This window comes from Herpailurus yagouaroundi, unplaced genomic scaffold (assembly GCF_014898765.1).
Source record: "Herpailurus yagouaroundi ecotype Mexico unplaced genomic scaffold, PumYag 184, whole genome shotgun sequence".
Taxonomy (NCBI): Eukaryota; Metazoa; Chordata; class Mammalia; order Carnivora; family Felidae; genus Herpailurus; species Herpailurus yagouaroundi.
The window spans coordinates 39,093,924-39,119,737 of record NW_024412415.1 but is presented as its reverse complement, the minus strand read 5'-3'; the positions used below and the strand labels follow the sequence as shown (position 1 = coordinate 39,119,737).

The 25,814-nt window shown below is 50.6% G+C and overlaps 1 protein-coding gene across 8 annotated transcripts; it reads right to left on the bottom strand.

Moving 5' to 3' along the window:
* Positions 1-834: 834 nt before the first annotated feature.
* PPCDC (phosphopantothenoylcysteine decarboxylase) lies at positions 835-25,805 on the bottom strand. 8 transcript variants are annotated; one of them, XM_040493291.1, is made up of 6 exons: positions 25,574-25,698; positions 20,838-21,049; positions 6,684-6,779; positions 5,679-5,807; positions 1,825-1,993; positions 835-1,408 (listed from the first exon to the last, which is right to left on the bottom strand). In XM_040493291.1, the coding sequence occupies exons 2-6, from the start codon at positions 20,973-20,975 to the stop codon at positions 1,323-1,325; spliced, it is 618 nt and encodes a 205-aa protein (XP_040349225.1). In that variant the 5' UTR covers positions 20,976-21,049; positions 25,574-25,698; the 3' UTR covers positions 835-1,322. The 8 variants fall into 8 exon arrangements, with proteins under 8 accessions (XP_040349225.1, XP_040349226.1, XP_040349227.1 ...); XM_040493292.1 differs by having other exon boundaries at positions 25,564-25,632; XM_040493293.1 differs by lacking the exon at positions 25,574-25,698 and adding an exon at positions 25,461-25,481.
* Positions 25,806-25,814: the final 9 nt, after the last annotated feature.

Below are 25,814 nucleotides of genomic sequence, written 5' to 3'. Positions count from 1 at the left end.
TGGTCCCAGCCAGCAGGCTTCCTGGTGCCCCTCAGAGGTACCTCCCACCATCAGTGGTCCAAGAGCATGCATGGAGTGCCGACTCACCCGTGGGCTGGAAAGCAGGAATCAGACCCAACCTCAGCTCCAAACAGGCAAACAAGCCCCTCCCCACTGCAGCCACCAAACAGCAATTAGGTCAAAGACAGGGTGGTGGGGTTTTCTAGGGCAGAACATGCTTCTCTCTGGAGTCTACTTCCCATAATCACAGGTTCCACTGGGTGGGGTTGGAGGGGAGGCAGAGACACCCAGGTTCCCAGTCCTAGGTGCAGCAAAGCTGATGAGGACATCAGGAAGCAAGGGGCCTGGATTCCAAGGTGGGTTCCAACCCTGCTGTCTGTGTGCCTGTTATTTGCATAAAAGGCCATCTCGGCCTAGGGCTGGGGATTTTATTTTTCCCAAAATGAGAGGGTCTATTTCAGTCAATGTTAGAAAAACTCATTGGCCTGAATGCATACCTAGCTTTAACTTCCCTTTGACATTTACTATGTAAGGGGGGGGGGGGGGGCCGGGTATCTTGCACACATTATCTCATTTAATCCTCTCAAAAACTTCATGAGGGTAGGATAATACAGATGAGGAAAGCGAGGGTCAGAAGGGCTGAGCCTTGAGCCAAGGTCCACTGCTAGCACATGGCAGAGCTGGGATTTGAACTAGGGTCTGTCTGGCTTCAGAGCCCTCTGCCCTTAACCACCATATGATATTGGCCAGTCAGTCGTCAGCCCAGACCCTCCCCCAGCCACCCCAAGCAATGCCCCTGATCTCCGAGGCCACAGGTAAAGGAAGGACACAGTCTCCTAAAAGTCACTCTTCTTTATTCCCCAGTACCCCCGATCTCACAGCATGGTCTGTGGAGAAACTCGGCATCTTGCCAACTTACAGGCTTCCCTGACTCTCTGCATGGCAGCTGGGCACCCCACCAAGGAGCTGAAGCGGCTCCCCTGCACGATGCAGAATCAAGGTTTCTCAGTCCTCCCTCAGTCCCCTTCCCAGAGCACAGGGCCACACAGCAGCAGCTTGCTATGCCTATCCCAGGAGAAGGTGGGGAGGGGCCCAGAATGCAGCCATCTCTTAGTTGGAAAGAAGTTGGGATCTGGGCCTTTGGTCTAATTTAACCTGAGGCAAGTGAGGCCCCTGGGGAGGCTCTGGAGCAGGCCCAGGCTACACCCCTACTCAGTAAACCCAGAAGTCTTCACCGTATTTTGCCGATGTCCATCTTCTTCATAGACTTGGCCTGAAAACACGCAGGGTACAGAAGGATACAAACAACAGAAATCCCACGTTCAGCTCTGCTGAGAGCCGCCATGACAGAAGAGGACTTCTTTCACCTTGTCCACAATGGTGCCCACCTCAGCCATGGCCCCTAGACCTAGAGAGCAAAGTTCTGCTATGGCCTGCAGACTGAGGCAGGGCCCATCCCCCACCCACCCTGCTCAATGCCCCCCCGAGTGTTCCACCCAAAGCCCAAAGCCTTGAAGGCCAGAGCCACCTCTACATGAGCCAGACCCATCAAATCCCTTCCAAGGCACCCCCAGGACAGGACCCAGTAACAGTTACGGGAGCATCATGACTGTATATGGGCTGCGTGCCAGGGACAACGCAGGCCCTTTACAAACACTACCTCGTTTAATCTTACCAACTCCGAGAGGAACTAGGACTTCCATTTCCCAGATGAGAAAGCTGAGCTCACAGAATGGTTTTACCCAAGGTCACAACACACTGGGGTGTGACCCCAGAGCTGAGCCCTTCTGCGACCCTGGGCTGTGAGCCTGGCCAGATGCCCACCTTCATCTCCACACACCAACTTCTTGGCCACACAAGGAATCTCCACATAGCCGAAGGCCTTGAGCAGGCCCACCTGCTGCGTGGTGACGGGATGCTCCCACATGACGGTGTTCATCGCCGGGCAGAAGAGCAGGGGCTTTCGGCAGTCCCAGGCCCGGATGACACAGGTCTGTGAAGAAGGGCCGGAGTGGGGCAGGTGGGTGCCTGCTGCTCTGGACTCCCAAATCCTACCCACCATCCTCTGGGTCGCAGCCAGCTTGGGATGACCGGGTGACACTTGTCTGTATCCCCCTACCTCGAATCTCCTCACCCTCTCCCCCTCTCCACAGGTGCTGGCACAGGGCCTGACACACAGGAGGCCCTCCAACACTCGCAATGGCCCAGCCACCCCCACGCAGACCTCCACTCCTATGCAGAAAGGTGCCTCTGAGCCAAACCACAAGGCTTCTCCACTGTGGGACACACACCACAGACAGAAAGCAGCCAGGTGAGCAGAAGTCAAGCTTCACAGTTACCTCCCAAAGCGAAGGCTCAGACCACTCATCAGGTGTGGCTCACCTACCCCAACACAGGCTCTACTTCGAGGCTGACTAGAGTTGGGCAATGAGAATACCTGCCACGTGACAAAAACTCTCTCATATGTATTATCCCCTGCACCCTCACCACAACCCTGCAAAGAAGGTGCTGTCCTGTTTCCCAGATGGGGAAGCTGCACTCCCCACAGTCCCACGGAGACAATGATCCGGGGCATGAAGGTTTGCACGCCACCCAGTGTGATCCTCCGCCGAGGCCATCCCGCCACGTGCATGCCAGAGCAGCTGTGAGAGGGACCCACCGGCTCAGTGAGTTGCAGAATCACACAGACCTTGGTTCAAATCTTGGCTGTGCTATGTACGATTACTGCTAGCCGTGAGAACCTGGATGAATAATTTAACCTCAGGAGTCTTAGCTTCCTCTCTGCAAAAGCTCACTGGATGGTTGTGAGCAGAGAAGGTGAACATGCTTGAGGCTCTTCACACAGGGCCTGGCCTCAAGTACGGGCTCCAGAAACAGTAGCTCCTGTGATTACTACAGGCACAGGCTCCCTGGACCAGGTGCTGCCTGGGAGAGAAATAAGCTTTGCGGCCCGCAAGAGCGTGCTCCCCTGGGCCCTCACTGCTCCAGCACCTCCTTTCCAGCTGTGGGCCCCTTGGGGAGACAGTGGTCAACACAGCCCTTCCCTGAAGCGCAACCCATCTGGTAAAAGATGGGGGAGTCCAGAAGACAATGCCGTGAACAGGCCAGAGCTGATGCCTACCCCTCTCAGTGCCCCTGCCCCCTCCTGGGGATAGGAAGGAAGTGGGACAGCACACAGCCTCAGGATCTGGCTGCCTGTGTAGTCCCAGACACCAGTGTCTGTTTCCCACCAAGTCCTCCCAATTTGGCAACTGGGCTGAGTGGACAGTTTCAGTCACACTTCCTCTTGGCCCCGTGCCACCTGCCGCTTCTGCAAAAGTCACGAACATACCTAGAAGAGCCCCCTGAGTGTCAAGTACAGTGGGGGCTGGGCTGGGGTTTCTGAGTGTCTTCAAAGCAAAGCACACCAACAGAGAAGAAACCAGTATGTCCGGGTCTCATGCCTCTCTAGCTTTCCCACCTCATCTCGAAGCTCAGTGCTTCCTGGACAAACCACAGCTCCTCTGAACCTTCTGGCAAAAGGAGGGATGAAAGGAGGTGTCAGTTCCTACAGTCACATCTGTTTGGCCAGTGCTGTGTTCAGTACCTCAGGCTCTGCCCCTGAGAACCCACCTGGGTGGAGAGAAGGCCTAGATTCTGATCAGGAGGCCAGCTCCCAGTTCACTGGTGACCCAGGGAAGTCACCTCCTGTTTCTAGATCTGCTTAGATATTAAAAAAAAAACAATTTTTTTTTAAGTAATCCCTATACCCAACGTGGGGCTCAAACTCGACCCTAAGATCAAAAGTTGCATGCTCTGCAGACTGAGCCAGCTAGGTGCCCCTCTGCTGGGCTATTTAGCACACAGAAGGGGCCGGGGCCCACGCGGGTGAGAAGGCGGATGGAGAGGCACAGCACCCAGGCCAAGGGCCTAGAGGCCTGGTGCACAGGTCACAGGTAGCATGCTGCTCTAAAGGCCCCACAAGTTCTGGGTCCTGGAAAAGGGACAAGGTCTGAAGGAAGGGGGCAGCAGGGTGATCTTTTCAGGGATAAAAGGACAAAATATCTTCTGAGTGAGGACAGAGCCACAGAGCAAGGATGATGACAATTTAAACTTAATTTTTTTTCTAATTGCAAGAATTTTTTGTTTGTTCAAAAAAAATTTTTTGCAAAAAAAAAAAAAAAAAAAAAAAAAAAAAAATTCCTGGGGGAACATATTACATTGCTCAGCCAACTCGGGAGGAGGGAACCCCCAAGACTTCAGGGAGTAGGGGCAGCTCTGATGAAAAAAAAAAAAAAGGAAGCAGCACTTTGGAGAGGCAGAAAGGAGCCCTCGGAGAGCCAGCCCAGCCCAGGGCATGACTCCCAGAGGCCAGTGTGTTTCATCCCACCAGCTAGTGCTGGCCAGCCAGTGGGAAGCCCAGAGGTCACACACAGCCCAGACCCACTGAGATGAAAGTGGCCAAGAGCCTCACCTGCTCCTACTGCCCGGTCAGCCATGCACCAGCCCCACTGGGAAGCCTTCCTGACAACACTGCCCCTAGGCTCGCCCCTCTCTCTACTCCCCTACCCCTGCTCCTTGCCACACAACCTGTGTGTTGCTCTTCTTCTGGTCATCCTGTGCTCTTATTCAAATGATGCTTCAGTCACTAGCAGATTCTTCGAGAAGTGCCTTATGCACCCATCAACAAGCATACAAGGAGACTAAGTTCCTGTCTGACCACCAAAAACTTTGGCCCAGCTTATCACATTAAACTCTGAAAAACTCTTTGCTCTTTGCCAAAGTAGAATAATTACCTCATACATACAGTATTCACTGAACACTTACTATATGCCTAGAACTGTGCAAAGTGGTGACTCCACTGTCAAAGGACCGATTGGGGTCATTTAAGGCTGTACCACACACCAGAGCACATTCCCTTCTCACCTGTACGGGTAACCAAAAACCCTCTCCTTCCAGACTGAGAGCTCCAAGTGTCCTGTGGGTCCCTCAGCACGGGCCGGCTCATGATAGGGAAAAGCTCAGTGCACAAGGGAAGTGGGTAACAATGGAGAGGGAGGAGGGGAGAGAGATCACACACCTAGCTCCTCCCAGGATGATCACATAAACAAGGCCTTTAAGGACAACAGTTCCCTGGAGGTCCCTTAGGCCTAAGACAATCCCCACTTTGTGTAGCTGGACTTCTGTTCCTCTCCTCCACCATCCACCGGCTGGCACCTCTCACCCTTGCTCCTCTCTTCCTCTCTAAGTTTTCCAGAACATACAGGAAAACCGCATTTCTGCGGCCAATGCTACAGGAGAGATAAGTGTGCACAAGAGATCCATGAGGAAGTAAACACTCTTATCAGATTGCACATGTGGATGTCCAGATCCTGGGGAGAAGGCAGAGCTAAGGGGGACAGGCAATGGGGCCAGGCAGGGAGACCAACGGACGAGCATGTGGAGGGTAGCCCGTGAACGAAGGACAAAGTGTCAAGGGGCAGGTGAGAGGTGGATGCCCTCAGAGAATACATACAAGCTGAGTCCATCCATGTGCCCACTTGCCAGAACACAGGTGAGACCAGGTGGAGGGCAGGGGGTCCAGGGGGCAAACCAGCCCACCATAAAGAATTCCAAGGCAAGAATCCCATACAAAGGCAGTCCTGCAGCTCAGCAAACTGGGAGTGAGGCCCAGGGAGGAAGAAAGCAGAATCACTCACAAGCAAGTTGTCACATATACCACTGGCCACCTTCCCCAGGGTGTTGGCATCAAGAGGAGCCACCAGCATGAGATCTGCCCACCTCCGCAGGTCAATGTGGAGAACGGGGTCGGATCGGCACTTCCACATCTGGCAGAGGGAAGGAAATGGGGTCACAGAGCTAGCTACTCTCTCAGCATGGAGGGAGGACGCCGTGGGGGGGCAACGCAGGCCAGGTGCACTAAGTCAGAAACCGAGGAAGACCACCTGAGCACCCCGGCCCGAGTCCACTGCTGTTCCTCTCATAGCTAAGCTGGTGAGCACCGGCTGTGGAGCCAACCGCCTGAGAGAAACCAGGCCTGAGGAAACAAACGCCCCTTGTCTCTCCAAGCTATTCCCTTTATGGTTTGGTTTTCAAGAGAACTGACATCTGGCAGGGAACTCCTGGCCTGTCTGCTTGAGGCGGATGCTTGGGTTGTCCAAGCCAGTGGAAGGGCTCTGGGGCGGTGAGAATGGAGGGGGTGGGGTGGAGAAGACAGGCCAGCCAGAAATGTTCTAGGCTGAGAATGTTTAAAAATGCCTGGCAGGGCACCCCTGTGAGGCCCACACTCGACGTCTGGTGAATCGGCCGGTGCCCGCCCCTCTGCGGGAGAGGAGAAGCAGAGCCCAGTGGCCGTGGGAAGTGAGGCGCTCTCGACAGGCCTGACACCGGGAGCCACGTGGACAAGGGTGGTGGGAAACAGAGCTCCTCTGTGGTTTCATCAGCCCAGATAAGTACAAGGACACTCCACCTCAGGCACAGGGCCAAAGCTGAGCTCTGCCTGGGGTGGGAGGAGACTTCAGGCCTCCCGCAGGCCAGAAGCTAGACAGATGTTTTCCTCATCGCCTCTGCCCAGAGGGCCCTGACCACTGACTTGAGCCCAGCCTGTCTGCTCTGGCCACCAGGACTATGAACTGCAAGGAGGACACTCCTGTCCCGTTGGTGGAAACACGATGGAACTCAGCCCTGGGGCCCCCAACACTGACCTCCCATTCATCAGCGTCGCTGTAGAGAGTGACAGGAATGTCCTGGGGGCTGTAGAAATGTTTGGCTCTCTCGGTGGTGACCACTGCTACTTCCAGCTGTCACCAAGAAAAAAAATAGAGGCGGGGAGAGAGAGGGAAAGAAAACTGTTACCAGAGCCACAGGCCTGGATGCCACACGGGGCCAGGCCAGGCAAGTGCTTTCTTCAGGGCCTGGCTGTGGAGACTTCTCCCTCCTCGGCAGGGAGCCCCATGTTTGCATAGCTACTTCCGCTGTCACCCAAAGGTCAGGCCCCACCAGATGTGGCTGTTTCACTTCCCTATTTGAGGGGCTGCCGAGGAATGAGTCACCAACTGCCCAGTGCATATAAAGCTGCAGGCTCCTGCCACTCAGGCAGAAAGACAGAGGCAGCCGGGAAGGAATGCAGGGCAAGAAGGCCGCAGAAGGCAGGAGGGGCCACTTCAAAGAGGCTCACAGGTCCTGAGCTCTAATCCACACCGCAACCCTGCCCTCTGCAGGCCAAGGTACCAGGGAGCTGGGGCCTGGCTTGCAGTGGCTGCTTCCAAGCCCCAGAGAGAAAATAGGCGGTCGGTCCCTTCTCTACTTCTAGGAACCAGGCCTCGTGGGCGCTGGTTGCAGACAGACTCCAGGAAAACCAAACCTGGAAGTGTGCCCTTCACTCATGGGGCAAAGATGAAGTTCACCTCCACACTACTCATTCACAAGTAATTAATAAAGCAAACAAGGGGTGGGGGGTGGCTAAGGTGCTCAGAACAAACGGTTGTGAGAAACAGCACACGTAGTGTGGACAGCGCTAGACCAGTTGCCATCATTTGTAAAATGAGATGTTAAACTAAGACGGCACAGTAAAGGGGCTCAGAAGCGGCTGGGAGGCGAAGGAGGTATCTCTGGGGGACATTTATCCAGGAGAGAGAAGAGTCAAGGGTGACAAGGGCAGGATCATCAGCTGACTAGAACAGGAATCACGTATGGCATGCAGGCCAGATCCAGCCTACAGACATGCTATTTGGCCTGCATGAGGTTATAAACATTTTTGAGCCAATATATACAAATCGGGAGATTTCACATAGAAAATCCAATTTCCTGGCTTCTCTTGAAAACTAAAAGCTCTGGCACGGCCCAGCCCACATTCCTACTTGATAATGGTGGTACTGCAGGTATCGTGTAACGGCCACCTCTCGGAATGGGACGTGCCCGTGCCAACTCCGGTCCCCCAACCCTCCCTACCGTGTCACTGAGGCCCCCCTCATGCTTCCTGCCTACCAAGCGACAGCATTCTACATAGCATGTAAGAGCAAAGCCGGCAGCAGGCAGCAGAAGTCTCAGAGAGACAGAGTGCACAACTTCAGAAGGTCTGCCGCTCCTAGCTCTGCTGGAGAGCTCTCAGGCGTGTCCGTTCTCTCTCACTCCCCTTAGAACCTAGCATCCCCAGAACCTGCACAAAACCTCGGTGACCTTTTTAAAGGTCATTTAAACCAAACTCCCACTGAGCACTGGAGCCCTTTCTAGGACAGCTCTGAACAAGATGGCAGTGGGGCACCTGGGTGGCTGAGTCAGTTAAGCATCTGACTCTTGACCTCAGCTCGGGTCTTGATCTCGGGGTTGTGAGTTCAAGCCCCACGCTGGGCTCCACGCTGGGCATGAAGCCTACTTAAAAAAAAAAAAAAAATGCCAGATGAACAGGGCTGCCATCTGTCCACAGAGCTCAGCCCATGGGCCCAGCACAGATAGGGAGAGCAGAGGGAGGCAGAATGGTGCTGAGACTCTCAAGACACAAGACAGTGACAAGGTAAGTTATGGGAATGGTAAGTCAGAGGTAACCAGAAGAAGAATAGGCAACTTTCAAACCAGCAGAAGAAAGCTCAATCTATATGATAAAGGAGAGGAAAGAGAAAACAAGAAGCAGAGGACACGTGACAAGTAGAAAGCATTAAATAAGATGGCAGAAGTTTAGCCCTAATAGAATAGTAATATATAATAAGCTAAGTTCTCTGATCAAAATGCAGACTCTCATATTGGAGTTTTAAAATTAATCAATCACATCAAAAAAGACACATTTAAAACAAAAGGATATATTGGGGTGCCTGGCTGGCTCAGTTGGTAAAGCATGCCGATTTGATTTCAGCTCAGGTCATGATCTCCCAGTTCTGGAGTTCGGGCCCCATGTCGGGTTCTGCACTGACAGCACAGAGCCTGTTTGGGATTCTGTCTCTCCCTCTGCCCCTCCCTACTCGTGCTCTCTCTCAAAATAAATAAATAAAACATTTTTAAAAATTAAAAAAAGAATCGGGGCTCCTGGGTGCTTCAGTCAGTTAAGCATCCGACTCTTGATTTTGGCTCAGGTCATGATCTCATGGTTCACGAGATTGAGACCCACATCAGGCTCTGCACTGACAGTGTGGAGACTACTTAGGATTCTCTCTTTCTCTCTCAAAATAAGTAAATAAACATTTTTTAATTAAAAAATAAAAAATAAAATCTTAAAAAAGGATACATAAATGTTAAATAAAAGAATAAACTTTCAGTTAAATAATGTGGATTCAACTTTGCTCCCTCCCAAAAGCCCAACTAAATAAAAGTAAAGGGATTTTTTTAATGATATAAACCAAGAATGAAAAGAGGACCAAAAAATTAAAAAATGAAAATGAAAACAAACAAACAGAAAAAAAAACCCAGAAACCAGCAGTTAAGACATGTCAACACTCTGGAAGATCAGATGAGATCAGATGCTAATGTTTTTTTATGAACATTCAGGGAACAACAACAAAAAAAATCCTTGGAAATTAAAATTATAAACAGGAAAATGAAAAACTCAATATAAGTTTAGAAGAAATCTTCCAGAAAGCTGAACAGAAAAGATAAAAAAAAAAGATGGGTAATGTTAGAAAAATAGATGAGAAAGTCAGAGGATCAATTCAAGAGGTCCAAAATCTGAGTTCCAGAAAGAAACTGGAACTTTCTTTCTGGAAAATGGAGGTGAGAAAATTATGAAAGAAATTAAAGGAAACTTCCCAGAACTGAAGAACTCAGAGGTGGGAGACAGCTCTTCTGCCTGCCTGGTGTTTGGTGAGGCTCAGGCGACCTGGAGTAAAAGTCCCTGGTACCCACTGAGTGTCTGCCTACGGAGCCTGAGCCCACATCAGCTCTTCTGGAAGCAACATCCTCCTGCTGACATATACGGAGTTTACAATCAGCAAACTCAAAAGAGTTCTTCTCACCCCTGTTGCTGCTAAACCACAAACCCCAGCCTATAAGTGCACAGCTACTTTTCTGGTCCGTCACGCTTCCCTGGTAAATCCCACTTTCCAGAGGAGGCCCACAGAGAGTTCCTAAGATCTCAGTCCTCTTAGCACCACCATCAGGAGCCCCGCTGAGACATGAATCCAAATCCTGAACATAAGGTCAAGAGAGAAGCTCTTCCACAAGGTCCACAAGGTGGGGGTGAGAGATGATGGGAAAGAATCAAAAACGGATTCTTTCTGGGGCAACTGGGTGGCTTATTCGGTTAAGTAACCAATGCTTGATTTCGGCTCAGGTCATGATCTCATGGTTTGTGGGCTCAAGCCCCACATCAGACTCTGCACTGTGACAGTACAGAGCCTGCTTGGGATTCTCTCTCTGCCCCTCCCCTCCCCTCTCTCTCAAAATAAATAAATAAACTTAAAAAAATGTTTAAAAAAAAAAAGGAATATTCCAGTTCATCCTCTATCCTGAAATACAGAAAGCAGCTTCCTGAAGATCTAGTTCCCCTACTTTCCCTAACTCCCAAACTGCCTGCCAGTTCTCAAGTGAGGACTGTGCCAAAGGCCAGCCTTCAGAAACGTTCCCAATTTGGTAATGGCCCTGTTCTGGGGCTCCCTCCTCCCTCTCAGCTACGCCTACATCCCCACTCACAGTTTGAGCCCTGCCTTCCCTGGCCCCTAGGGAGTTCTGACCAGGGGGCCAGGTAAGCCTCCCACTCTGGGCCCCAGCATGAATTATTCCTCTGAGCTCCTCCCCCAGTCTCTAAATCAATTCCTTCTCTGGCTACCCTCCCAGGTTACATAGTCATTGTTAGGGAGCGTCCCGGGGTCAACGTCTTTACCTCAAATGAAGAGAATGTGATGAGCCAACCTTCTCCTTGCCCGTCCCCTGACCCCACTGAAGCAGCTACCTCTCCTTGGCAGTGACCCTGACCCCCAGGCTGTCCAGCAGGCCCAGGCCAGTTTTTCTGGTTTTAGAAGGATGTCACTTGATCTGATTCATCAACCCCATGGGCTTTGTTCTTTCATTTTCATTTACTCTGCCAAATGTCCTAGGAGCGAAAGGCTAGGTCCTGGGTTTGCACACACTTTAAAAGAAAAAAAAAAAAAAAAAAAGGACATGTTGGGTTACCTTCTGAAATACTAAATAACTCAGACTACTCACTCATTCACCCTGACCTTTCTCCTAGCAAATGCCAAGGAGCCCTGGAGGGGCAGGAACCCTCTTTTCTCTTACACCCTCCCTGGGTCCTGGTAGAAGTAGGGCTGGGATGAAAACAATCTCCCCCACATTAGAGAGTTCCTGAAAGGCAGCTCTGTGCTTGGTCCCCTAGTGAGACCCCTGCCAAGAGTTTTTATATCTAATATTTAAAACCTGAACTTCTTTGTGTGATGCGATTGAGGTTTGGCCAGACTTTATTATATAAGCTGTCTGCATTTTGCCTGGCATTTACAGAGTTCCTTCCTGAAACCAGTTGGCAAGTCTAGTTTCCTTTTCTCTGCTGAAGGTATGTTAGCAATCCCATCTGGGGTTCCTGGAGAGTCAGAGAGGGGAAATGGAAACAGATTTTGGGATGAAACCTCCACTTTGACTTTTAGGCCCCGAGTCTGGCCCAGGCTGCCTCTGGGGCAGACTACCAAAGGATCTTGGGAAGCAGCACTGTCACGGCCATAGGTTGAGACAAATCCCATGGCCTGACTTTTCCCCTCCAATCCCATCTCTGGCCTCTACCTATAACCAGGAGCCAGCAGCACCCCCTCCCCAAGTTCAGACAACCAAAGATGTTTCTGAACCTAGTCCAATGTCCCCTGGGAGGCCAAACTGCCCCAGTTGAGAATGACCACGCTGCAGGATTATTCAACAGAACTCTGCAGCGATAGAAACATGTCATACCTGTGCTGTCCCCTATGGCAGTCTCTGGCCACATGTGGCTACTGAACATTTGAGGTGTGGCTAGAGTGACTGAGGAACTAAAGTTTTGGTTTTATTTAATTTTAATAATTTAAATTTAAATTTGAATGTGGCTAGTGGTTACTGTATTAGATAGCACAGCTCTGGCATATAGAAGTAAAGGAGAGACCCAGTGGGAACCCCCAGCTGAGTGGCCCCAAAAGAGCAGGTGTTTCTAGTAGGGCGTGTGATGATGGCTCCACAGGAGGCTCTAAGGATTCTAAAGTGGAAGCACCTGCCATGATTTAACCTGCAAGATTTGGTGGCTCAGGCCTCTGGGCTGACACACACAGCAGAGACTCTGACACTGAGCTGACCGATGTTGACACTGGCAGTGCCCAGGGCCTGGAGAGCAGCCAAAAAGCTGACCCAAATCTGAGCATGGGGGCGGGGGTGGGAGGGTATACTCTAGGAAAAGGACCCTTGGTGCCCAGAGCAGTTAGCACATAGGGTGGGGAGCTGTGGCAGTGGCGGCCTCATTAACAAATACCCCAGAGTGTTCCGGTTGGCTGAGTGGGTGTCCCAACTTATAATGTTCCAGCTCATAATGATGCCTTGACTTGTCAAACATTTACTGAGTCTACTATATACATGGGGGCCAGGTGGGGGGAGGTGGTCTTGGGCGAATCCCCTTCCTCTCTGGCCTCGGTTTCCCCTTCTGAGCCATGAGCCATTTAAACCACATGGCCTTCAGGGGCCCATCCAGCTCACTATGCTGTCCCAGCCCTCTTGTGGCCCTTGCCCTTTCCCACCAGGCTCTGGGGGTGGGGGGGGGGAAGCCATTCTCTCCTGGGCCTCCCTGTGGGCCTCCTGGGGGAGCTGGTGTTCTGGTCTCACCAGCCCTTCCTGCCATTCAAGTGAGACCAGGCTGCCAATCCCTCTGTGCCCTTCCCCAACTACAGAAAATTCTCAAGAACAGAACTTGAGAGGCAGACTGCAGAGCTGACTCCCTGGAGGAGCGGGCCAAGGACGGAAGGGGCTGGCCAAACCAGCAGAAGCCCAGATAAGCGCCTCAGACCGCTGCTATTGAACACACCCCTTTCCACAACACTACCACAGAGCAGGCAGGTGGGCCCTGCCCAGAAAGAAAGGAAAACCTCAAACCAGGTCCTGTTTCTCCTGCTTCCTTTCCTCAGCGAGCATTTAAAGAAAAAAAAAAAAAAAAAGCATACAGTTACAAAGAATGTTCCATAATATTCCCACTAAGAGTCCCACTGACTTTAAAAATAAATATACACAGAGGTTAGAAAATTAAGATTGAACACAATGATACCAAATGTGAGTCTCCTTTCCTGCCCCCTTTTCTGCACAAAGGTAACTACCTCCAGAGGAAAATCTGTAGGCAGTAACTCAGATATGTGAACATATAAAAGGAACCAGACAATACGCCAGCGGTCAGCAAACTTTTTTCTATAAAGGGCCAGATACTATTTTCGGTTTTGTCACAACTACTCAACTCTGTAGTAGCAAGACTGCAGTCACGGGCAACACTTAAACAAATGTGTGGCTGTGTTCCAATAAAACGTTAAGGACACAGAAATTTGAATTTCACGTAATTTTGTGCTCTCAAAATATTCTTTTTTTTTTTTTTCTTTTTTCAACGTTTTTTATTTATTTTTGGGACAGAGAGAGACAGAGCATGAACGGGGGAGGGGCAGAGAGAGAGGGAGACACAGAATCAGAAGCAGGCTCCAGGCTCTGAGCCATCAGCCCAGAGCCCGACGCGGGGCTCGAACTCACGGACCGCGAGATCGTGACCTGGCTGAAGTCGGACGCTTAACCAACTGCGCCACCCAGGCGCCCCTTAAAAAATTTTTTAACCACTGGAAAATATAAAAACCATTCCCGGCTCACAAACCATACAAAAGCAGGTAATGAGTCCAGATTTGGCCTGTGGCCCATGGTTTGCTAACTCCTGTACCAAACTCATTTCATTTCTATCTTGAGGACAGTCCCACATCAACACAGAGATCCAGCCATGGTTCTGAAGGGCGCCTGTCATCCACTGTGAGGCTGCACCAAAGCTCTCTCTCTCTCCTTGGATGTTTTGTTTCCACTTTTATTTTTATTTTAAAATTATAAACAATGCTACAATGAACATCCTCCTACATATGGTGAATTTTGGCACACTATAGGATTCAATCCTACAGGTGAATCAAGAGCTATGAACTCTTTTGACCTCTCCAGACACTGTCAAATGGTCCTCCAGAGAAGCAGAATTCAGTTCATCCTGCATGTGAGTGGGAATTTCTTCCCCTCACCCTTGACAGCCCTGAATGTCCTGACAGGCATTCTAGAAACGTAACCTTCTCTAAGCCCAAGGCCTGCCACCTCCCCAAATGGCAGACTCTCTCCACCTTTAGAAATCCCCTGCCAGAGGTGCCTGGTGGCCAGTCAATTGAGTGTCTGACTCTCTCAGGTCATGATCTCATGGTTCGTGAGTTCGAGCCCCGTGTTGGGCCCTGCACTGATGCTGTGGAGCCTGCTTGGGATTCTCTCTCTCCCTCTCTCTCTCTCTGCCCCTTCCCTGCTTGCATGTGGTCTTTCAAAATAAATAAACTTAAAAAAATACTAAAAAAAAAAAAATTTAGAAATCCCCTTCCGGCTCCAGCCCTGCTGACTTCTGCCCTGGCAAAAGCTAAAGAGGTGTCTGTCTTCTCCCAAGTGAGAAGGGTGCTCAGACAGAACTGCAGCCCAATTAACATGACAATTATGGAACTGCAAAAGCGCCCTGAAGCTCCTGAATCCCAGGACCTTCTCCCAGACTGCCTTCAGGTCCTATTCCTTTCTGCCCTCACATCTAGAACCTTCCACCACTAGTGCCAGAAGAGGCCTTGGAGACAAATCATTTTAGTACTCCCCCCCAACCCCTTCATTGCAGGGCTGAGAAAAATAGGAACATATGAAGACCTAAGTTGCCCAGAATCCTTTTGCTCAGCTGCCTCTCTTGAGGTACAGCTGACCCCCACTATCCAACTTCCCCGATCATATAAAGGCTCCAAGGCTTCTTTGCAAGGACCATTCTTCCTGAATGCTGGTATATGGGTCATGAGGCCAAATCCACCCCTCTCCAGCACCCCCTCACAATCTCCCTGGTCTGGCTCTAGCCATGCCTGGGCACACTGGTGAATCAGGAGTAGAGGCATACCTTGGGATATGGTGGGTCTGGTTCCAGACCACTGCAATAAAGCAAATATCACAGTAAAACTTTCTTCGGTTTCCCAGGACATATAAAAGTCAGGTTTACACTGTAGTCTCTTACATGTGTAAGAGCATTATGTCTGAAAAAGCAACGTGCATATCTGCAGGATTGTGCTGTAGGAGTGCTGACAACACCGACTCCATATTGGACTCTCCATCTTGTTCATCCTGTGCAATGACCTCCCCGCAGATGCGTGTATGTATGCCCTGACCAGAATGCAGGAAGGTTTGTTTGGACAGAGGGAGCCACTTGAGGTAACATACATATGACAGGCACACAGAGGGCATCACTTTAAAGCTTTTTTTTTTTTTAGTTTATTTAGAGAGAGAGAGGCAGGGAGGCGCAGAGACAGAGGGAGAAAAAGAGAATCCCAAGCAGGCTCTGCACTGTCAGCACATAGCCCGATGCGGAGCTTGAACCCACGAGCCACAAGACCATGACCTAAGCCAAAACCAAAAGTTGGACGCTTAACCCACTGAGCCACCCAGGCGCCCCAGAGGGCATCACTTTAGAAAACCACCACAGAAGATCTGCGCACAGAGGGCACCACATTAGAAAACTACTCTGACCTCACCACAATGACCTGCACTCTATAGAAGCTGTGGATTAAGGTCCAGACTTTGCAGAGAATAGCTGCATAGCGCCTCGGTCATCATCTGCCCAACCTGCCTGCCCTCCTTACCCTGAATAAATCTCTATAAACGGTATGGAGTAGCTCAAAGTGCCTTCTCAGTCTGGAGGATACTTTATTCTCTCTCACCCACTTCTAACAATACCTTAATTAAAAGTACCCTATTGCTGGGGCACCTGGGTGGCTTGGTCAGTTAAGTGTCCAACTTCAGCTCAGGTCTTGATCTCACAGCTCGTGAGTTTGAGCCCCGCATCAGGCCCTGTGCTGACAGCTGAGCCTGGAACCTGCTTTGGATTCTCTGTCTCCCTCTCTCTGCCCCTCCCCCAGTCTCTCTCTCTGTCTCAAAAGTAAATTTTTAAAAAGCATCATATTGCTGGGGCGCCTGGGTGGCGCAGTCGGTTAAGCGTCCGACTTCAGCCAGGTCACGATCTCACGGTCCGTGAGTTTGAGCCCCGCGTCAGGCTCTGGGCTGATGGCTCAGAGCCTGGAGCCTGTTTCCGATTCTGTGTCTCCCTCTCTCTCTGCCCCTCCCCCGTTCATGCTCTGTCTCTCTCTGTCCCAAAAATAAATAAAAACGTTGAAAAAAAAAATTAAAAAAAAAAAAAGCATCTTATTGCTAAAAAAGGCTAACTCCTCTGAACCTTCAGCAAGTTGTAATCACTGATCACAGATCACCATAACAAATAATGGAAAAGTTTGAAATATTATAAGAATTACCAAAATGTGACATAAAGTGAGCAAATGCTGTTGGAAAAATGGCACCAGTAGACTTGCTCGATGCAGGGTTGGCACAAATTTTCAATTTGTAAGAAAACTCAGTTATGTACAAAGCACAATTAAATTAAGTGTACCTATAATTATGAGCCATGTCTGCAGACTCACTCAGCTCCCTGCACCCCACACTTCAGCTGCTTGTTTGCTGGTCAAACTCTAGCGATGCCCAAGGAGCTCAGAAAAGACCCAAGCATATGAATTCACGATGTAGGCAAAGGGCTGAGAAGGACCTTTCCAAGTGACAAAGACTGCTCCTGGGGGTGACCCAGAAAGATGGCAAAGGGGAGATCAGTACCATCAGGGAGTAAGGGGAGTGCGGGGGGGGGGGTAGGACGAGGGGGAAAGCCACTGCATCAAGGCCAACACGAGGCAAGCAAGGATCCCCCTTTGGTTACCAAAACCTCACAAGGACTCCACCAAGCAAACCCAGGCTCTCTGGAGAGCTGTTCTATCTGCAGGAAGAGGTGAGAAGGTGGCAGGCCCCTCCACAGGAGCAGATGGACTGTGGCTCCCACGGCTCTTCCCACATGGGCTGTCTCTCACCAACCCAACAACCCCACCACGTGCCTGGCCCAAAGGACATGACAGCAAGGGGAAAGAAAAGGGTGAAGGAGAGGAAACACACACTCGTAAGTGCGTCCATGTGCCAGAAGCTGCACCCAGTTATTGGCACAAGATGAGAAACTTTTATTTCTATCCCTTCTTGAAGCCTTTACAAAAGCCTGAGGGGATGGGTGGCAGCAATCAGCTTTATTTTTTATTTAAAGTTTATTTTTTGAGAGAGAGAGCGAGCACCAGCAGGGGAGGGGCAGAGAGAGAGGGAGAGAAAGAATCCCAGGCAGGTTCTGCACAGTGTGGAGCTCAAACCCATGAACTTCGAGATCAAGAACTGAGCTGAAATCAAGAGTCAGATGTTTAAGAGTCAGATGCGTAACCCTTAACCAACTGAGCCACCCAGGTTCCCCACTAATCAGCTTTATTTTAATTTAATATTTATTTTTGAGAGACAGAGAGAGAGTGCGAGCGGGGAAGGGGCAGAGAGGCAGACACAGAATCCGAAGCAGGCTCCAGACTCTAAGCGGTCAGCACAGAGCCCGATGTGGGGCTCGAACTCATGAACCACAAGATCATGACCTCAGCTGAAGTTGGGCACTTAACTGACTGAGCCACCCAGGTACCCCCAATCAGCTTTATTTTAAATGAGAAAGGCAGGGGCCACCTGGGTGGCTCAATTAAGCGTCCAACTTCAGCTCAGGTCATGACCTCGAGGTCCATGAGTTCGAGCTGCACGTTGGGCTCTGTGCTGACAGCTCAGAGCCTGGAGCCTGCTTTGGATTCTGCGTCTCCCTCTCTCTCTGCGCCTCCCTCACTCACACTCTGTCTCTCAAAAAGGAATAAATGTTAAAAAACAAAACAAAACATAAATGAGAAAGGCAGGCTCCAAGAGGCCAAGTCATGGAGTCCTCTCTCCTAGGTCAGTGCCCTTCTTGCTGCCTGACTTTCAGCTTCAACTCCAGCCAGAGAGGGAGAGCAAAGTTCCTGCTCCACGCAAGGCTTGTCCCCACAGTGGGCCAGGCCAGAAGGCCTGGGGTGGACTGGAGAGCCTCCCCACTTCAGGCAACCCTTTCCTCACACCCCTGTAAATGCTGGCTGTGTGGGATGACAGGAAGCTGTGGAGTTGCCACTTCCCTCCGCTCCGAGGCTGCCCATCTGTTTCCTGGGATAGGACGCCCTGCCCCCACTCACCCCCAGTCCGGAAATTCACTTGCTCTGGGGCTATGGGAAAAGGGAACTGTATGGCTCCCTCCCTCCGGAGGGGGCAGAGGCTGTCACCGCTGCAACAACCCTTTCCAGGCCCCAGGCCTCCCCCCCATTCCGGGTGTAGCTAGTCAGCTGTACCAAAGGTGCTGGGCATGTGTCTGGGTGGGGGAGGCCACAGGTGGTGCTCTGGGCAGTACCAGCACCTGGCCTCAGAGCATCCATGAGACTCACCTCCCTTCCCCCTTCTGACCTGGCTGGCATCCCTGGCTGCCTTTCACTGCTTGTTCCGCATGAGGGGTGGAGTGAGGGGGTGACTTTCTGGGTAGAAGTTTGTGGAAAGTAAGAAGAAAAAAAATGAAAGATTTCTCACCCCTGCCTTCCGTGCTGACATGGTCATCTGCAGGTGAGCACTGCCCCCTGCTGGACACACTGGGTACATGCACCTGTGTCACACGTTAAGCTATGGGGCAGATACAAGGAAAAAGCACAGCCTGGGCCCCAGCAGTGTACACACAAAAGCAATGGGCAACAACATGAACAATATCAAAGGCAACCAATGATCCCATATCTTGGTCAAGATATGGTCAAACTCTAGTCAGGCTCCTATGTGTCCCTTTTTTGACTAGGGCCATCTTGGGGCCTGGTCCTTAAGAGCAAGATTCCCATTAAGTGGGTTTAGCCAGAATCCCCCACCCTCAATGTCTAACCAGCCTGGACAGCTCATCAGGCTCTTCATCCCTCAACAACCCCCCCCCCCCCCCCCCCCCAGTGATTCATCACCCTGGCTTGCCTGCACCAAGAATCCTGTCAGGGCAGTGTAGCCAGAACCCCTCCTTATTCCTGATGTTTCCTCTTAGTAATTTCCCATCCACTGCCCTCCACCTGGCTCCTTGCCTATAAATCCCCACTCTTCCTTGTATTTGTAATCAAAACCTAGTTCTATGCTGAGGCCTCTTTTCCCGTATTGTGATAGGTTTTCTGAACAAAATCTGTTTTTACCACTCTAACTACTGCCCATCTCTGGGTTTTTAAAAAAAAAATTTTTTTTTTAATGCTTATTTATTCTTGAGAGAGAGAGAAACAGAGCATGAGTGGAGGAGGGGCAGAGAGAGAGGGAGACACAGAATCTGAAGCAGGCTCCAGGCTCCGAGCTGTCAGCATAGAGCCCGACGCAGGGCTCATGAGCCAAGCCAAAGTCGAACCCTTAACTGACTGAGTGACCCAGGCACTCCATGGTTTGTTTTTTTAAGTAGGCATCACGGCTAGCATGGAGCCCAATGTGGGGCTTGAACTCACAACCCTGAGATCAAGACCTGAGCTGAGACCAAGAGTTGGATAGATGTTTAATGGATGGAGTCACCCTGGTTTTTCTTTAATGCATCAAATGAGTTTGTTTGTTTGTTTGTTTGTTTGTTTGTTTGTTTGTTTTGAGAGGGAGAGATAGCATGCAACCCAGGAAGGGGCAGAGAGAGGCAGAGACAGAATCTCAAGCAGGCTCCACACTGTCAGCATAGAGCCCAACACAGGGCTCGAACTCACGAACCATGAAATCATGACCTGAGCCAAGACCAAGAGTCAGATGCTTAACTGAGCCACCCAGGTACCCCCAGTATTTTATGTATTTTTAAGTAATTCTATGCCCAACCTGGGGCTTGAACTCACAACCTGGAGATCAAGAGTTGTGTGCTCTATCAACTGGCCATCCAGGCACCCCTCATCAAATGAGTCTGAAAAGGAACAGACCAAAGCCACAGGGGTTGAGGCAGGCCAGGAAGGCTTTCTTGTGAAGTATTTGTGCAGAATTTAGAGAGGCAGAGGAGCAGGAGGGCAGCACAGCCTGGCAGGGCCAGGCCAAAGCAAAGGCCATCAGGGTGGAGTATAGGCAGTGGGCGTTCAACAGAAAAATGTAGGACCTTAGATACTAGACAAGGAAATGAGGTTTTTACCTGCTGGCTTTCACACGGTCTAAAGCCTTGAACTTTCCCCACAGAAGAATCTGCCCCAGAAGCCCAATATATAGAAAAACATAAAACTAATCAAAATTGAGGTACCCCTCCCCAGTACACTGTGGTGGCCCCTAGGCATCTCTGAACACATGAAGGAACAGTTTAAAACCAGAGCCACAGGCAATGGGGTACCCCTAAGGCTCCAGTGCATTTGGACTGACAGGACAGCCATGGTGTCTAACAAAGAGGGAGAACAGAGCTGCAGTGTTCGAGACGGAGTGGAAGCAGGGGTGGGGAGTCCAATGCAGCAAGGGGACCCGATGAATGTGCTACATTTCTGCAGCCAGCCTCCTCCCCCGCCAGAACCTCAGGGAACCAGGGTCAACATATGGGAACACAAACCCTCCACTAGCAAAGCATTCCTCCCCTCACGCTCTGTCCACACCTGCTAATCTAGCTCCGGATTATACTGGACTGTCTCAGGGACCCCCTACACACCAATGCACACAGAGGGCTTCCACAAACACCATTAACAAAAACCCCAAGCACTGCATAAAATGGGCTGGCTCCAGGAGCAGCAGCTCTCCCAGGCCAGAGGCTGCCATGCCCGTCTAATAAGGATACTCACGCCAGGAATGTCCAAAAGCCTAGACACCAGAAGAGGCAACTTCAGGGCTGCAACACTCCCAGTGACACCCACGAGGACACGAAACTGTCTCTTCGCCAAGGGTGCAGCATCTGCTGGACATGACGCACTTGATTCCATGTGGGGTCTAATAGCTTCGAATCCTGGGAAACTGCCAGGACTGGCCTCCAGAGGGCTCTATCAGGATTTAAAATCTAAAAGCAGAACAAGGGGTACCCACTTCATTCATATATTCGACCAAAATGTACAGAGTACCTAGGGCCAGATGCTGGGGTTGCAGAGGGGTCAGCAGTCCTGGCTGCTGGGAAAACACAAGTTAATGAGGTCAGATACCCTCACCAGACACAAGTCAGTCACCATGTAACACAGCCCAGGGCTGTGAAGAACATCTATACCGGGGAGTGCCTGTCCAGGAGTAACTGTCTGAGAAAGTCAGAGACCAAAAAAATGACAGTCAGGTTGAGTCCTGAAGGACGAGTACATTTTCCAGAGACAGAAGAAAATAACTTTGCAAGAAGGAACCATCTCACAAAGGTGAAGAGGCCTAAGGAAGGCGGCAGGTTTGGGGAACAAGGAGAAGCTTAGTAATGAGGCTGAAGTGCGATGGGAGGTTGGGGGTAGCAGGAGGTAAGGTTACAATTAGGTCAAGGGCAGTGAGGGCCAGGGTGAGTTTTCATTTTAGAAAAACAGTGCTGGCGCCGACTGTGGAGGGGGCCCAGGACGCGGAGATTGGAGGAGGCTGGGCTGACTGAAGGGAGTAGCGGGATGGGACAGGTGCAGGGATGCCCGAGAGGTGGTAAAACCCTAGGCAACAAGAGGACTTGGGTGCTCCTGGCAGTTGAGAGATTGGCCTCTCTGTCACTGTCCCGGTATCTCAAACCCTACAAATCCAAGTCCAGGAAGAAACAAGCATAAAAGGGATGTTGGCCACCCCCACGAGACCAGCTGCTTAGTCTCTTCCTCTGGCCCTCAAATGTTGCCAGAAACCAGTGCCCACGATAATATGACTGATGGACACACCAAAACCTATATTCTACAAGCTGGGCCAGCAAAACGTACCTGCTCCATCAGGACAATCACTGAGGGACACTGAAATCTAGCACTGGGCAAAGGAATTGTGGAAAACATGCCACTGCCTTCAGGGAAGTGAGTTGAGAAGACAGGTGTCATACCTGCAATCATCTGAGATGGGCCCTATTCTGGGAGGCACCTTTCTGGTGATCAGTGATTCAATTTGTTCATCTGTTTCCTTGCCTCTTCCTCTATACTTCTCCACCACCACTGCTGCCACCAGCAAGCTCCCTGCACTGTGACCACGTCTAATTGTCAACCACCAGGCACCTGCTGGATGAATAATAAACTGCACCTTCTAAAGCAAGGTGGGGCACAGAAGTCTGGCTGATGAAGCAGGAGCCCTAAGCCCTGTCCATGGTTGGGCTCCCGAGCTGGTGCGTGAGCTCAGTTCTGGGTACTTCCCTCTGTGGACCTGTCTGTTCATCTGAAAAATATGGAGGTAGGACCAGGTGATCTCCTTCCAGCTGAAACTTGAGTCAATGTATAAAAGACAGCAGTGAGGACTCTCTGTAGCAGAGTCCTGGCAGATGCACTCAAAATGGGCAGAATCAGCAGCAAGAGGGGACACCAAGGCCAACTCCAAGGAGAAGCATCTGTGAGTCACACAGTGGCTACCTCAGTGACTGCACACCCAAAGGGTCTTCCTCTTCACTCCACCGACCCCTTGGCTCCCTAGGGTCTCTTTGCCCAGTATTTGCCTTCGAGACTCAAGCACACACCCACATGAGCTGAGGATCATATTTGGGTCTATTATCCCACTCCTACTGGAAAGGTCTCCCAGAGGCCCAGACCCAGGGGTTAATCAGCAGGTTAAGCACAGGCCAGTTCCCTAGAGCAAGACTCCTCCAAAGTTCCATTTGCCAGTAATTTCAATCTCTGCTCTACATCAGGGCCTCAGCCAGGGCCATGCTTGCCCAGAGCAGAACTGAGTCTACTCCAGGGCTTGGGGAGCCCTGTTAGCAACTGGCAAGGTCTAGAGGGCTTATCTGCAAGCTCCTTCCCAGGTCTAATCAGCATGCTGATTAGCACCCTCAGTAGGTGATGGAAACACATTTCTTGACTCTCCAGGGAAACCTACCTTCCAGATCTCAAACCCTGACACTGTCCTGCCCCAGCCAACTGGTGCCAAACCAGAGACTGAACTTTGTTTTGGCAGACCCTTAACGTCCTCTACATCAAGCTGATGATCATTCCCAAGGAACATGTTACTGAAAGTAATCAGCTAAACTTAGGGCACAAATGCATGTTGGCGACTTCAACTACTTCCTCACAGTTAGGTGGTATAGCCCGAGATTTACTACTTAGCCTGCTGAGCAAGTTTTGCTAAGGGCCAAAGCCTACCTACCTTTCTAGAAAAGTGTGTGCGTGTTGCAGGTTGGGGGGGGGGGGGGGGGGCAGGTGTACTTGAGGAATAGAAAGTGGATAATTTAACCGTTTGAAGGCGAGGTCAAATTGGTTCAACCCAACAGTTATGTGAAGGGTGATAGCTGGCAGTTCTTTATGTTTACGCTCAAAAAAGACCAAATCCCAAACCAGTAGGCCCATTACTCTAGTTAGTTCCTGTTGGAACCACCTATTTACACAGCCAAGGTAGCTGTTGACAGTGCTTGATTCTTCTGAGCTTTGCTGGACTCATAGGAACTGGTGAGCAGCAGGAAGAGTTGGCAGGCAGAGAGGTTGTAGGGCTGAAGCCTATGATTACTGAGCCTCAAGCTCCCAGGACATCAGTCATGCAGGTAAGCCACAGCCAGAAAAATGGCAGGTTCTCTATCTACCCTTTAGAAAGACAGGGCCACAATAAAGAGCCTCGGCTTGTGGCAAGCTTGTGATGTGTAAGCCTCCTCTGTTGAGTGTAATTAGGGCAAAGTAAAGGTTTCAGGAATACCTGCCAGTCACAATAGGGGCATGTGTGGAGCCACACAGAACCAGGGCTAAAAAAAGGGCCAGAGAGTAAGAACCCTGCTCAACACAGGAACAGTGAGGGGCTGGAGCCTAGGACAAAGCAGAACCAAACATGGAGGGTTGGGGGAAAGGGAGCCAGGATGCCCTCACTGCTGGCTTCTGCTCTGGCCTTCTCCCCCACCAGTCAACACACTCTACTCTCTGCCCCCATAATAATGAACAACTTCTAGCTCCCCCAAATGTCACCCTGCTCCCAAACCCAAAGACATTAAAAGGCCACAGGGCACTTTAAATCCCTGGCTCCAACGTAAGGCAAGGAACTCAAGAGAGAGCTCAAGGGGCTGGCATTCTGCTAAGACTGCTCTTCTCGCTCACTAGAGGCAGGGATGCTTGACTCCGCAGCTTCTGAAATCCCATTTAGGCACTCCTGAAGCCCACGTGTTGGGGATATATACATATATTATATGCTACATTGTACATATTTTATATATATTTGTATTACATTAAACCATATGTAACATATTCACACACACACACGCTAGGAGCAAGGTGGTTACAGCCACTACAAGAGATGTGTGGGAAAAACCCTGCTCCCCAGACATTCACCACTTCCCCTACTTAGGAATGTCTCCTACTTATCCTCTGGTACAGGCTTCTAAACACTTCTAAAGACAGTAGGAAGTTTTCTTCTGGCAAAATTTAGCCTCACTCTAATTTTTAAATACCATTCAGCAATTTTAGGAGGATCTAGGGGATATAATTCCAACATGCCAAGGCTCTGCATTTTCTATTTTACTTTTTTTTTTTTTTAACGTTTATTTATTTTTGGGACAGAGAGAGACAGAGCATGAAAGGGGGAGGGGCAGAGAGAGAGGGAGACACAGAATCGGAAACAGGCTCCAGGCTCCGAGCCACCAGCCCAGAGCCCGACGCGGGGCTCGAACTCACGGACCGCGAGATCGTGACCTGGCTGAAGTCGGACGCTTAACCGACTGCGCCACCCAGGCGCCCCTATTTTACTAACTTTTAAAATAAAGGGAACTGAGAGGCGCCTGGGTGGTTCAGTCGGTTGAGCACCCAAGTTCAGCTCAGGACATGATTTCACATCTCGTGAGGTCATGATTTCACAGCTCGTGAGTTCAAGCCCCCCAACGGGCTCTGTGCTGACAGCTCGGAGCCTGGGGCCTGCTTCGGATTCTGTGTCTCCCTCTCTCTCTGCCCCTAACCCACTCACATTGTCTCCCTCTCTCTCAAAACTAATAAATAAACACTAAAAATAAAAAAATAAAATAAAATAAAATAAAATAAAATAAAATAAAATAAAATAAAATAAGGGGAACCGATAGGGCACTAAATACATTTAGTTAAACGGCACTAAACAATCGCAGTGCAGCAAAAAGCAGGGGGGGTAAACGCACAGATACAAATCCCCCCACTCCGGACTCGAGCCAGAAAGAAGTCCCTAATGCTCCGGCCCCACGGGCAGATAGGTAAATTCAGTCCCAAAGGTTCAACAGTCCCTACGCAGACATAGCGGCTAATCCACAGTGGCGAGCAGAGCTTCACCGGCATAGATAGGAAACTGAGGTCACACACACACACCTGCAGACCCACATCCTTCACACTCACACGCACGCGCGCAGGGACAGTAAGGTCACACACAAACAGTCGCAGATACACAATCAAGCAAAGCTCCTCGAACCTCCCTACCACCCGGCCAAGAGGACACAACCTCCAAGTACCCTGAGATTCCTCTCCGGCACCAGGCGCGTCTCGGGCAGCCCCAAATATCGCGAGATCTCAGCCGCCACTCCCGCCGTTTCCGCTTAGCAGGTAGTCTCACGAGAGCACCCGACTGTCTACGTGCTCGCGCCGCCTTCTGGGAGTTGTAGTCTACTTCTCTGCCTTCTGGTAGTTGTAGTCCATTCGAAGGAATCCTTCCGCGGACGTCCGCTAGCTGTTTTTGATACTGCTGGTGCTAGC

What these genes read in the sequence shown, in the direction of transcription:
- PPCDC (XM_040493291.1), bottom strand. Translation starts at nt 20,975, where the DNA reads ATGGAATCAAGTGCGTCATGTCCAGCAGATGCTGCACCCTTGGCGAAG. An exon ending in GGCTTTTGGACATTCCTGGC is followed by an intron (nt 6,780 to 20,837) that starts GTGAGTATCCTT and finishes TCTTGGTGACAG; the next exon opens with CTGGAAGTAGCAGTGGTCAC. An exon ending in GCGACGCTGATGAATGGGAG is followed by an intron (nt 5,808 to 6,683) that starts GTCAGTGTTGGG and finishes TCCCTCTGCCAG; the next exon opens with ATGTGGAAGTGCCGATCCGA.